Source organism: Schistocerca piceifrons, chromosome 7 (assembly GCF_021461385.2).
Source record: "Schistocerca piceifrons isolate TAMUIC-IGC-003096 chromosome 7, iqSchPice1.1, whole genome shotgun sequence".
Classification (NCBI taxonomy): Eukaryota; Metazoa; Arthropoda; class Insecta; order Orthoptera; family Acrididae; genus Schistocerca; species Schistocerca piceifrons.
The window spans coordinates 405,551,279-405,565,598 of NC_060144.1; the positions used below are offsets into that span (position 1 = coordinate 405,551,279).

The 14,320-nt window shown below is 39.1% G+C and overlaps 1 protein-coding gene across 2 annotated transcripts in view; it reads right to left on the reverse strand.

Moving 5' to 3' along the window:
- The window catches only part of LOC124709136 (protein ABHD18), a 180,656-nt gene that overhangs the window by 43,682 nt on the left and 122,654 nt on the right, over positions 1-14,320 (reverse strand). For both annotated transcript variants that reach the window (XM_047240803.1, XM_047240802.1), the window contains one exon: positions 5,046-5,304. In XM_047240803.1, coding sequence (XP_047096759.1) covers positions 5,046-5,304 — 259 coding nt within the window. The remainder of the gene's footprint in view (positions 1-5,045; positions 5,305-14,320) is intronic.

The following is a 14,320-nucleotide window of genomic DNA, read 5'->3' on the forward strand; positions in this document are numbered from 1 at the left end:
GAGATTTATGCTCCTATTTCATACTTCAAAATGATTCATATACTGATAGCAGCCAGTACTGAGAAAAATTGGCGTATTGGTCAGTATGATGTGAAGAGTGATAGCAAATCAAAGGAGAATGTATATATGTCCCAGCTAGAAGGTTTCATCAAGAAGGGCCAAGAAAGTTTGGTTTGCACATTAAACAAATCAATAAACTGACTAAAACAAAGTGGCAGATGCTGGAATGATCATTTAAATAACTCACTAGAAAAACTGGGATTTATTTGAAATGATATAGATCCATGTATGTACAAGGGAAAAACTATTCTGCCTGTATATGTGGATGATATGCTTACAGAATGAGATTTTCACTCTGCAGCAGAGAGTGTGCTGATATGAAACTTCCTGGCATATTAAAACTGTGTGAGCTTCTGTGAAGTTTGGAAGGTAGGAGGCGAAGTACAGGCAGAACAGAAGTTGTGAGGATGGGTTGTGCATTGTGCTTGGGTAGCTCAGATGGTACAGCACTTGCCCACGAAAGGCAAAGGTCCCGAGTTTGAGTCTCGGTCTGGCACACAGTTTTAATCTGCCAGGAAGTTTTATATGCTTACATTCGCACAAAATGAAAAGGTTGGGTAAGGTAAAAACTCTTTTAAAAAGCTGCTTTGACATCACATGCCCATGATGTCACATGTTAGGAGTGACATTTGACAACAACAAAGATGGAACAATTATTCTTTCTCAGAAGGAGTACATTAATCAGCTACTAATGGAGCCAAGACTCAAATGGAAATGAAACTGAATTTCCTTGGGAAAAGTGATGAAGTTAAAAATCTTTCATATCGTGAGCTTATTGGTGGACTCTTTTACCTTTCACCTAGGACTTGACTATATGTAGTTTTCTTGATGGTAAAGCTATCACAATAATGTTAAAAATTTAATATGTATCATTGGAATGCAGCAAAAAGGGTACTAAGATACATGAGGGAAACAGTGGATTACAAACTCACTTATTACCCCACTGGTCAAATACTTGAAGCATTTGCTGATGCTGATTAGGTTACTTGTATAGATAATCATAAAAGTATTATGGGGTATGTAATATTACTGTTATGATTTCCAATATTCTGGAAGAGTACGAAACAAACTGCTGTTGTCCTGAGCATAAAGGAAGCAGAATACGTGTCAGTGGTAGCCTGTGTAAGAGAGGTGGTATGGATGAGGGAATTACTGCAGAACTGATTGGAGAATCAATACCTATGCAATGTCATGCAGAAATTATACACCCCAAGAATCAAGAACAAAACATACTGCCATGAAAGATCATTTCGTCATAGAGAAAGAGATTGCCATTTGATACATTTCAACATGCAAAAATCAAGCAGACTTGTTAACAAAGCCATGGATCAAAAAATGCTACATTTGAAATGATGTATGTGGTTAATTTTAGACATCATTTTGAGGGAGAGGGGAGTCTTACGAGATAAACAATCTATTCATTCCATTTCTGTGGCATGTTTGGATTATCTTTGACATTATTTAAAAAGATGATCAAAGTGTTGCTCTGTTACTGCTTTGATGGTTTATACAGTTTTTCTCTTAATAAATATAACATGTGTGATATGAGAATTTTGTTCCACTACAACAAAAATTCTGTAAGGATGTATCTCAAACAGTCAGCACGGATTCCAAAAATGACGGGTCAAGCAAAACCCACCTCATGTTTTTCATACAAACTATCCTGGAAATCATGGAATGAGGTAATCCAGTAGGTGGACCATTTCTTGACTTCAGTAAAGCATTTGATCCGAGGCATGTTCCCTTTTTAAAAGCAGTTGATTTATCCACTACTGGCTTGCTAGGCCTATCGCAGCTTCACCAGAGCCCCGTTAGCTGTCACGTTTCATGGTTCCCATAGGGCCTTCTCAGCTACCGTAGCGGTCCTGGGGCACACGAAGTCCCCGCTGTACATCGCCCCTATAGGCAGTCCCCTACTTTGTGCCGTTGCCCATCTCCCACGACTTGGACAAGGGGTTGGACTTATGGGAAAGTGGGGAGGGAACGTACTGCATGGTTCAAGCTGGAAAATGGGCTGCGACAGGGAAGTGCACTTTCGCCTTTATTGTTTATTATTGTTATGGATGAAATCCTACAGCAAGTATGAGATGCAATTGGAGATCATAAAATGAAAGCAGTGCTTTTTGCCGATGACCTGATGTTATGGGGAAATTGCGAGAGGGAGGTGCAAGAGCAGTTAGATGCATGGGAGGCAACGGCAGCACAATATGGAATGCATTTCTCTGCAAAGAAAAGTGAAATAATTGTCACAACAAGGAAGAAGAATAGGCCAAATGTGGATATAACTTGTGGAGGGGAAAAACTACAAGTGGTAGAGAACTTCAAGTACCTGGGAAGCGTGATTGAAAGTAAGGGGGGAAACGCAATGGAAATAAATGAAAGGTGCAGAAAAGCAGGCCAGTTCTACAAATGCATTAGGGGGCTTATTTGGAGCAAGGAGGTGCCACAGAAATCCAAGGGAATTATATACCGAACCTACTTTGTCCCCATATTGGCATACGGAAGTGAGACATGGGTAATGCACAAAAGCGACAAAAGTAGAATACAGGCTAGTGAAATGAAGTTCCAGAGGAGCAGGTTGGGTGTAACAAGACGAGACAGATTGCGAAATGTGTATGTGAGGGAAAGACTAAAGGAGGAACCAGTACAGGACAGGATAGAAAAATCAAGACTGCAGTGGTATGGACACATGAAGAGAATGGATGAGGGAAGAATTCCAAAGAGGATGTTTGATCTGCAACTGGAGGGGAAGAGGCCCAGAGGAAGACCAAGAGATAGATGGGTGAAGGGAGTGAAGGAATGTGTGATGAGAAGAGGAGAGAACTGGACGAACGTGGAAGAGGGGGAATGGTGGAAAGACAGAGCACGGTGGAGAGGCTTGTGTTCCCGACAGACCCAGCCAGTGGCTGGAAACTGTCCAAGATGATGATGATGATGATGAGTAAAGCATTTGACTCATTACCACACTGATGCTTAATTATTAAAACACAGTCGTACAGGGGATCAAGTGAAATTTGTAACTGACTGATACTTACTGTAAAGAAGACATGTTAAGTTGCAGACAGGCACAATTAGAAGACACTTACATAAAGCTTTTGGTCACAGCCTTCATCAGCACAAGAGAAATACACACCATTCATACTCACTCTGGCAGCCGGAAGTGGCAGTCATGTATGCATGGGGTGTGCTTGCTTTTCTATATGTACAGTGTGTGTTTCTCGTTTGCTGATGAAGGCTGTGGCCAAAAGCTTTATGTAAGTGTCTTATAAGTGTACCTCCCTGTAACATAATGTATAGAGTAAGTAGCAATCTACCTTTTCCTACACTTTTGATATTCTTACCTGGAGTTTCCATTGCCTAAATTTGTAACTAGATTGAGGGTTTCTTGGTAGGGAGGGTGCAGCTCATTATCTGGGATGAGAAGTCATGGACAGGCTTCAAGTGTCCCCAAGGGAAGTATTTTGAGACCTGTACTCTTCAAGTTATATATCAATAGTATATTTGAAAGTATTTTCACCAGAGTTTTTGCAAATGCTGCAGCTATCTTTAATGAGCTATTGTCTGAGAAAATCTGCACAAATACTGCCAGAGCTTGATAAGATTCCAAAGTAATGCAAAAACTGCCAACATACTTTAAATCAGGGGTCTCCATACTACGGCCCGCGTTAGCTGGCCGGACATCCCTGGTATCCAGCCCGCCAAATATTTGAGGTGGTACCTACACTGCCAACAATTGAGTTTCAAGGCCTATCGCGACCAATACACTGCGACATTGGCTCTGCTACTCACTACAAGACTACATAACTAAACTTATTGTTGCACCGCTTGAAATAACAATGTGTTGACATACTCTACCTCTGTTACGTCTTGCAGTAATAGGGTTGCTAACAATAATTTTTAGATTTCGTTAACTTTGCAGGATGCTTTCGTGAAGAATGTGCAATGACATACTTTTTTGTCGGTGAAATTCGCCAGAATTTCGGTCAGGTACGTCCACCAATCAAAATTATGTAATTAAATAAAAATCGTAGTTCGTTTCAGTGCTAGCTATTCCCACAACCTTAGATTTTTGTGATTTCATCTTTCCTCTAGCCTTACATTACGGTGATCATGGAGTGCTAGGGTGCTTTAATCCCACTAGGTAGATCTTGGCCCTTATGACTTCATGGAGGAGTCAGTGTGGCCCACGGACTAAAAAGTTTGGAGACCCCTGCTTTAAATGATCAGAATAGTAAAAACCAAAATGTATTATCCAATTACTACAATATCAACAAATCACACTTGGAATCAGTCAACTCATATAAATAATTGGGTGTTACAATTTGTAGTGATAAGAAATGGAATGATCACATAGGCTCACTCATACATAAGACGTAAGACATGTGGCAGACTTCAGTTCATTGGTAGGATACTAGTAAAATGCAATCAGTGTACAAAGGAGAATGAATAACAACAATACAGATATGTGGGTTGCTACTCACTACACAGAGGAGGTACTGGGTCACAGACAGGCACAAAGCAAAAGAATATTAGAAATATTTAAACTTTCAAACAAAGTCCTTTCTCAGAAGGACAGTTCACACAATGACAACTCAACTCACACATGGCTACTATCTCCAAGCACTAAGGTCTAACTGCAACTGCATCTGATACAAGCAGCAATCTCTTGGGGTGAGTGATGGGGGTACAGAAGAGGCAGATATTTCAACAAAGAACTAAAATGCTTGTTTAAAGGTGGAAAATTTGTTTCTTTGTAAATAAGTGTAACTCATTAATATAATTTTCACATTGCCAACTAATTATGAAAACTTTTTAAAATGTTATTAATCACAGTGAATGATGCAGAAGCTATGTGCAAATTACACTACTACCTTGTCCAGTAACTTTTTCCAACAACATATTCCCTGTGTTAAGTATCAACCAGTTACTGAACAGGAAAAAAAATTAAAAACTAAAAATGAAATTAAATAAGACATAGAAATTACCTGAAAATACTCTGATGAAGCACATATGCAGTCACATGACCAGCATCAATGTAACGTATTTCTGCACCAGGCCATATTTCACTAAGGTGAGTACAACTGTCACGAGGTACATAGGCATCATTACGAGCACAAATAGCTATAATTAATGAGGTATCCACGGGAACATCAAAGTTTTGCAAATGTGTGCACTCATCCATAATGCCGCGCATAAACTGGAGAACTTCATATTCACGCTTCCTCTTGAGATGCTGAATACTACCTGTAAACAATAAGACAATGGTTTTCATGATACAAAAAGTAAACACTTTCCTGTCACTACAATATAACTACTATACTTCAATTGCTAGGTACTGTTTCATTTTCTTTCTCTTTATTACTTCTCCCCTGAGTTTTAAACTGCCAAAAAATTTGATTACAGGGTATAAATATGAAATAAGCAAATGAGACATAAAGGAAATAAGGAAATCATGTAACATACCAACATTACTTGCTGCCTGACCTTTCTCTGCTGACAGTATGTTCCCATAAGCAACTTATCTACTGTCTCTCTTGCAAGCCCCTTTTTATTTTGTTATATATTTATCTAATTCTTAGGTAAAGCCTTTGATTTCCAGGAATAGTAGGATTAATGCTTACTTATGAGTGACTCCATTACCTCAACATAAAATGTTCTACACTATGTATCAGATACTACACTACTGAATAAGGTCATGCACTGCATACTAAAATACTGTTTTTCACTTATTCAGTTCTTCAATAGAAGTTTGTGTACCCAAATATCATTTGACAAAGAAATAAATATCAGGATACTATATTTTGCATTTACACTCATATAATTATTGTTAAGTTTATGCCTCATGAGTTAATAAAGGAAAGAAAATTTTCTGGCAAACTGTAATTACGGCCATGTTTGTGACATGTAAGGCTTACTTTGATAATGACTGCAGCTTGTGTAAGAAACTGAAAAGCCATCCAAAATTATTTAGTATGCAACTTAGTATGTAATATGATAAAAGTTCATCTGTAGGGCTTGATGAGTGAGTTTGCTAGTATCAAAGTAGGTGAATACGTGGCTGTGTCTTTCAACTGTATTGATTTGAAGATTAAATCTCTCACACTCCCAAAGGACAATAGACCTTAGTTCTTTGACATTAATTTCAATTTGATACCCTGACCTGTTTCTGAGAGAAATGGGTCTAAACAAATGGACAAACAGACAGACTACAAAGTGATCCTATAAGGGTTCCATTTTTACTAACTGAGGTACAGAAGTCTAAAAATCATTACCTTTTGATAATTCATAGTTAATTAGAAAGCTTAGAGGGTGGACTATACACAATTCACTTTAAATCATGTCAAAACTATTTTGTCAGGTCAAAATCTAAATATTAAACATGCAAATCACATCTCAAATCAAAATTCTAAAACACACTTAATTCTCACAAACATTGACACTAATATCCTGCTTATACATATTCGTTAGTTACAAGCTACTGCAGAAAAAGTATTACACATGGTGGGGTCTCCATACATGTCAAAGTAACCTTGAATTGCATTACTCAGTTATAGACCTTAGTAGAATATGCCTTGAAGCTACAATAGAAGTAGCCGGTGTGGTAATGCATAAACAGAAAACTGTAATTGTCTCAATCTATCGAATCCCAGGCTCTGATGAGATGGTATTTATAGAAAAAATTAATACTTTAATATTGTTGTTGTCAAAATATAAACAGCATAGAATTGTAATTGTAAGTGATATTAACATAGATATAAAGGCAAAGAGAAAAAATGTAATTCAAATGATTAACACTCTGAAGTCATTAAACTATTACTGTCTCAATGAAAAACCCACTAGACTGAACGCATGCCTTGATAACATAATTAGCAATGTACAATGAGACTCCATACAATGTGATGTAATAGAATTATGTATATCAGATCATACAGGGCAATGGCTTCAAATAGAAAAGTCAGCCTTCAGTTCTACAGAGAGAGAAGTGACATATAGAATTCTAGGTGAATCCAATGTAAACAAAATGATAAACCAGTTAAAAGAAATGTATTGGACTCATGTAATGGATAACAAGAAAACGATTAATAAAGTTTTTCCATTTTCCTGACAGAGATCAAGCATATAGTAGAAATGACATGCCCCTTCGTAACCAAAAGGTACCAGAGTAATATTACTCATAAGCAACAAAATACTAACAAGTGGTACACCCCACAACTTAACAAACTCAGAATACTACTGATGATTATGAAAGACAAATCTCATAACAGTGATAGGGACAAGGAAAATTACACTAAAATGAGAAACCTTTACAGATTAGAAATAAAAAATGCTAAGTGCTGAGCTAATGATGAATATATTTTAAATTCTAAAAATGAATGTAAAGCTGCCTGGACTGTCATTAAAAGGGAAATTAATAATACCAATAAAGAAAGGAGTATCCCTGTTGACTGCAATATTCTCAATGAATATTTTGTAAATAGCGTCACCACCCCACCCATCAATTCTGCCTCTGATGCAGAAGCATTGCTCACTTGTGCAAAACAGACAAGAAGTGAGAAGTTCACTTGGACCCGAATCACATGCCAGTGGTCCTCGATGTTCAGAGAGGCAGATTATGTCAATTTGGTTAGATGAATTCATTTCACCAATACAAATGAGTAGTTCATCAATTTTATTTCTGAGTCCTGGAATGTTGTGGTGTAATAAAGATAACTGATACTGCATACTAATGGGATTATAACTGCGAAGATGAACTGGCAGTTTCTGATTACTTTCTGTTAAACATTGTTTAAATGGAATCTGTATGCTAAAATCTGTCTCCTGTTCATCTGTTTTCTCAAACTGAGTGTGTCTGCCAATCTCTCTTAAAACTCGTTTTCTTTCCCCCTTCCCTATCCTAAAAAAGGCATTCCTCTGACACCTGTGACCACTGGTATTTTACCACTTGTCACAGTGCCCCCCCTTACGTTTGCTGCAATCAACCCAGACAGTTTTCCCTTCCCTTTCCTATTGAGGTGAAGTGAAGGCCATGCCTAGTGTAGTCCCACCTATCGATAGCATCCACAGGAATCAAACCAATATGGGACCCTATATCCGTCCTAAGCAGCCACTCCAACTCCAAGTTCACCCTCCTGATGGAAGAGTTCAAATGAGGCCGATCATGGCGTCTCAACACAGACACAAATCCCACACTCGTATGCTTCATTGCTGATGCTATCTTCACCAGGTCACTCTCTATGGAATATTCAGAGTCTCTGTCAATGCTATTTTCCGGACCACCCACTATAACCACGGCATCCTCCTTCGTGAAATCTTTGCATAAAGAACCTACATCCTCTGTTACCTGACCCAGATCTGCACTAGGCTTGAAAAAGTTTGTGACCTGGTACTCTGGACCTAGATTTTCCTGCAGTAGTTGGCCAACACCTCTACCATGGGAGCTACCTAACAACAGAACTTTATTTTTCTTTACAAATTTCCCTACCTTTTTCAAGTCCTTGAAAGCTTGTTGTGCCCTTTCTACAGCTTCAGCTACATGACACTCATCTGATTCTGACTGAGGCAACAGGTCAAATTTATTTTCAAGATTTATGACAAAGCTGTATGATGCTCTCCTTTGCTTGCTCCCCCTATTACCTGTTGCCACTTCCCATCTCCTGTCCAGTTCCTCCCTTGCCTTGTCTAAGTCAGCTTGAAGAGCTGCAATTTTCCCTTCCTGTTCCAGTATTTTCCTGTCTCTACTGCAGATCCTACAATACCACTGGTGAGCCTCATTTATGTCCCCATTTCCCACGCTACTACATTCACCCCAATGAAAGAAACTACAGCACCCATCACACCATACCCGGAACTAACGATCCTACGGCATGTCACACACTTCTCACTCATGGTAAAAACAGAAATTGTATAAACTGATTTAAGTACTGACTAAAACATAAGCAAAGGACCCTAGAAACTATTCAAGCAGATATAAATAAATTGAAAGATTACTGAATAAAAAAACTGGTGATTACATATAAGTTTAAGTCACTGTTTATTTACGATACGCGCTCTTGAAATTAAGCCTAAAATCCGTGCTATAGGCGCGAGAAGGAAAATAAACTTCTTACCCCGTTTAATCTTCTTTAACACTTCACTAACACTTCCACTAATGTAACAACACTTATATTATATTTATATCCTCAGGAAATGTTTGCCAATAAGTTTAATTCACTGCTTACTTACGATTCGCACGCATGAAATTAGGCCTAGGATTCGTGCTACAGGTGCGAGAAGAAAAATACACTTCTTACCCCATTTAATCTTAGTTTATACTTCACTAACACTCCTACTAATTTAAAACACTTAGATTATATTTACAACAACTGTAAACGTTTAAAAACAGCTTAATAACAACGTTTATCTAATGCAGCAAATACTCGAAGAGTCCGCATCGGCGCAGTGTTGCCAACCTCCAAAAAATGTCTTTCTTCAGATCTAACCCCCCCCCCCTCTCTCTCTCTCTCTCTCTCTCTCTCTCTTTCACACACACACACACACACACACACACACACACACACACACACACACACACACACACATTCTATCGGCAAGTTTTGCTTCAAGCAATTCTGTCTCATAGCTTTCTATATACAGAGTGATTCTTATTAATGTTTAAAAACCACAGTGGTGATGCAGATGACACTGAGAGAAGTAATTTACCATAAGGCTCATGGAGCCACAAATGTTGGGAAATATCCCAAAAAGAGATGGCAAATGCTGAACTTGTGACACCACCAGACGACATACCTCACCGCATGTGCAACAACTAGGCTTGTCGATCCTAGCCTCACCCGTAGCAGGCAGTGCTACATGTTGCTCAGCTAGGCTACTCTGTTTTCAAACATCTTTTTTAAATGTGATCTGTTGTAAATGTGGAGCTTAAAAATTATTGTCCGTGCTGTAACCAAGAAAAACCTTTTATTATTTTGTCCTTTCTTTTTTTGTTTACAGATTTTATGCAGTAAAGAACAAGTAAGTCATTTACTGGTAGTGATGCAGTTCAGAAGCTTATACTTAATTATTTGTCAAGCAGTGTGGAAGGTGTTTGTTGTACTTTTAAATGTTAATAAGAATCATCCTACATATACCTTCAAAAATGATAGTTGGAACTAATGGACACAATAATAAGAATTGGAATGGTGAATAGCTATGAGACTTCACAACACTTAATAATCTGAAGATAACAATGGGTTTTGTAATATCCACAGATTTCCCTTGTGTACAAGAGGGAGCATGTCAATCATTTATTATATCCTAGCAAATTACAAAAGCACATCTTTACTACAAGATACTAGAACACAAGACTTTTAAAATTATACCCATCAGGAGAGAAAGTCCTCAAAATACATCTTCTGCAAGATACAATGTGAAACATTTATATCAATGGAGAATGGATGAAATGTTAAAAAGATTAAAAAATACATGTAAACATAAATGAAGAATAGAAAGAAATTAGTGATGTAATAATAAAAGAAGCTATAGGAAAGAGAAAGAAATAAACAAACAAAAGAAGGCTCCCTGTATGGAATGAAAACCTAGCAGCGATGATTATGGGAAAAAATATGCTTATTTTAAATGTCTCAATACAAGATAATACAAGGTCACAATGAATATAAGAGAGAAATGGCATTAGTTAAAAGAGAAATGAGAAGAGTGAAAAGGAAGATTGGGGGAGGGGAGGCATTCCTTGGATGATGATGATGATGATCATGGTGGTGGTGGTGGTGGTGGTGGTGGTGGTGATGATGATGATGATGATGATGATAAGGTTTCTTGGGTGCATGACAATGAGGTCTTTAGTGAACAGCATTCGTAAGAGCTTACACAATGATAGAGGCTCTCAGTTAAAATGAGAAAGATACCTTACACCGGAATAATATCTCCTATGAAACATGGCTAGACTTCTGCCAAAACCTATAGACAGGGAAAGAAGAAAATATTGTAGCAGCTCAGTCAGATGTGAATATAGACCCAATCTCCTTGAAAGAACAGGAAGATGCAATGGAACCACGAGAAACAGAAAGTGTGCAGGGGAAAACAAAATAAATACTGAGCTTATTAAAGATGCCCATGAAAATCTTAAGATTAGGCTTCTAAACTTCGTAAATCTATGGTGGAAGAATGGCCATGTTCCAGAAGACTGGCAGAGCTCAGTAGTCTTGCTTGTACTTAAAGAAAAAGACTAAAATGACTGCAATAGCTGTAGAGGTAAGGGTACAAAGTCTCCCTTACATATGTTGATTTTATAACCATGTTGTGTAACTTCAAATAAATGAACAAGAAGAACGAGTTGAGATTTAGAGTGTTTCTTGTTAAGAAGATAATTATCTTTATTTCATTTTTAGAATGGTTTTGTTTTCGTAGTCTGCTGTTGTATTCTTGTCTGAGGTTTTGCTTTCGAGCTACATGTGGCGCTGAGAACAAATGGGCTGCCCGTGACATCATCGTAAGTAGCACCAAAGAGACCCCAGGCCTTGTGCAGCTAGCTCCCTAGGAATACCGAAGACCAGAACGTAGAGCTGACAAGAATGTCAGTGGGAAATTAAATTATTTCTGGTGTGAGAATGAGATTGATCAGTCCTGCTTGTCTGTATTTGTCTATGTTTATGAAGAAATAATAAACTGCTATTTTGTATTTGATGAATGACACTACTACTTTAGTAGAGTAGTGTGATACAGCAAAAAAAGAATTTTGTTGAGAGTCATCCCAATGTTTGCTCCACTGAAGGCACAAGATGGTCAGGAAACCTCACAATAAGCACTGTGGGTATAACAATATATGCCAAGGTACTCTCCAAAAGATAAAATGGTTTAACAGAGACTCTTCTGATAGAAGAACAAAACGGTTTTAAACTGGACGGATCATGTGTTGATTGCATTTTGTCTATAATATAGATATCAGAAAAGCATAGGGTATTAATTCTCCCAAAAAAAGTCTACAAAGGAATGGAATGATCATCAAAGGCGGATATCAAGGCAAACCTGTGACTACAGTCCCAATGGCAGAAAAAAGATAGAATGACCACAAAGGTTGCTTTCAGAACAGGCAAATATATCTAAACTGAAAATGTACATGATGATGATATATACAGGGTGTCCTAAGAGGAATGGTTAATATTCAGGCACTACAGGAATGATCATTTGACGCACAAAAGTCTAATACACATGGGCTCTAAAGTGCATACCTTAAAAGCTGTTCAGTAGACGAGAAGTGTTTCACAATAACGATGATGACCAAGTGCTTGTAACTCTTAAGGTATACAATTTTGAGCCTGTGTTTATTGGACTTATTTTCATGTTTTGGTCCGTTATACAACTTCTCAAAACATGGAAAGCAGAGAGCTTGCAGTAGAAGAGATTTGTTTCACAGAATTAAAGATGAAGAGGGGCTCACAGCTCTTAAGGTTTGCATTTTAGAACCCATTTGTTTTGCTTCGGATAATCATTACTATCATATTCCTGAATATTGACCTCTTCCTCCTGGGACACCCCATATACCAGAAGTAGCAAAATTAAGAATCTTTGAAATGACAATTCTGAGGAAGATACACTACTGGCCATTAAAATTGCTGCACCACAAAGATGACATGCTACAGACGTGAAATTTAACCGACAGGAAGAAGATGCTATGATATGCAAATGATTAGCTTTTCAGAGCATCCACAAAATGTTGGTGCCGGTGGTGACACCTACAACGTGCTGACATGAAGAAAGTTTCCAACCGATTTCTCATACACAAACAGCAGTTGACAGGCGTTGCCTGGTGAAACGTTGTTGTGATGCCTCGTGTAAGGAGGAGAAATGCATACCAAGACGTTTCCAATTTTGATAAAGGTGGGACTGTAGCCTGTCGCGATTGTTGTTTATCGTATCGCGACATTGCTGCTCACGTTGGTAGAGATCCAATGACTGTTAGCAGAATGTGGAATTGGTAGGTTCAGGAGGGTAATAAAGAACGCCATGCTGGATCCCAACGGCCTCGTATCACTAGCAGTTGAGATGACAGGCGTATTATGCGCATGGCTGTAACGGATCGTGCAGCCACGACTCGATCCCTCAGTCAACAGATGGGGACGTTTGCAAAACAACAACCATCTGCACGAACAGTTCGACGACGTTTGCAGCAGCATGGACTATCAGCTCGGAGACCATGGCTGCGGTTACCCTTGACGCTGCATCACAGACAGGAGCGCCTGAGATGGTGTACTCAGCGACGAACCTGGGTGCACGAATGGCAAAACGTCATTTTTTCGGATGAATCCAGCTTCTGTTTACAACATCATGATGGTCGCATCTGTGTTTGGCGACATCGCGGTGAACGCACATTGGAAGCGTGTATTCGTCATCGCCAGACTGGCGTATCGTCTGGCGTGATGGTATGGGGTGCCATTGGTTACACGTCTCGGTCACCTCTTGTCCACATTGACGGCACTTTGAACAGTGGACGTTACATTTCAGATGTGTTACAACCCGTGGCTCTACCCTTCATTCGATCCCTGCGAAACCCTACATTTCAGCAGGACAATGCACAACCGCAAGTTGCAGGTCCCGTACGGGCCTTTCAGGATACAGAAAATGTCCGACTGCTGCCCTGGTCAGCACATTGTCCAGATCTCTCACCAATTGAAAATGTCTCGTCAATGGTGGCCAAGCAACTGGCTCGTCACAATACGCCAGTCACTACTCTTGATGAACTGTGGTATCGTGTTGAAGCTGCATGCACAGCTTCATCTGTACACGCCATCCAAGCTCTGTTTGACTCAGTGCCCAGGCGTTTCAAGGCCGTTATTACGGCCAAGATTTTGCTACTTCAATGAGAAAATCTTACATGTGATGAACTGTGATATCAGCGGTGAAGACTACAAGAGTATTGTGATGCATGGCATGAGCTGTCACCAGCACACTGGTCGGCAAAGATGTAGAGCGAAGATCGATAGCAGGTGCTTGATCAAGCACGCCTATCACGAGAGAGGCCAAAGACAGACTCGCAAGCAACACGCCGCCAACGCCCTCTCAACCAAAAGTTTTAGGCCGTTGCCGCAGACCAGAGGGTCTCAGTCACCGGCTCAGTCAGTCAGTCAGTCAGTCACTGACTCACTCAGGCTACGATCTTGCATAGCGACCAGATCAAGACTAGCAACGAAACTAAAGTTTGTGATAGCAAGAATGCTGATAGTATCTGCAAGAAGTCTATTGCTGATGAGCTTGTACCACAACTCAT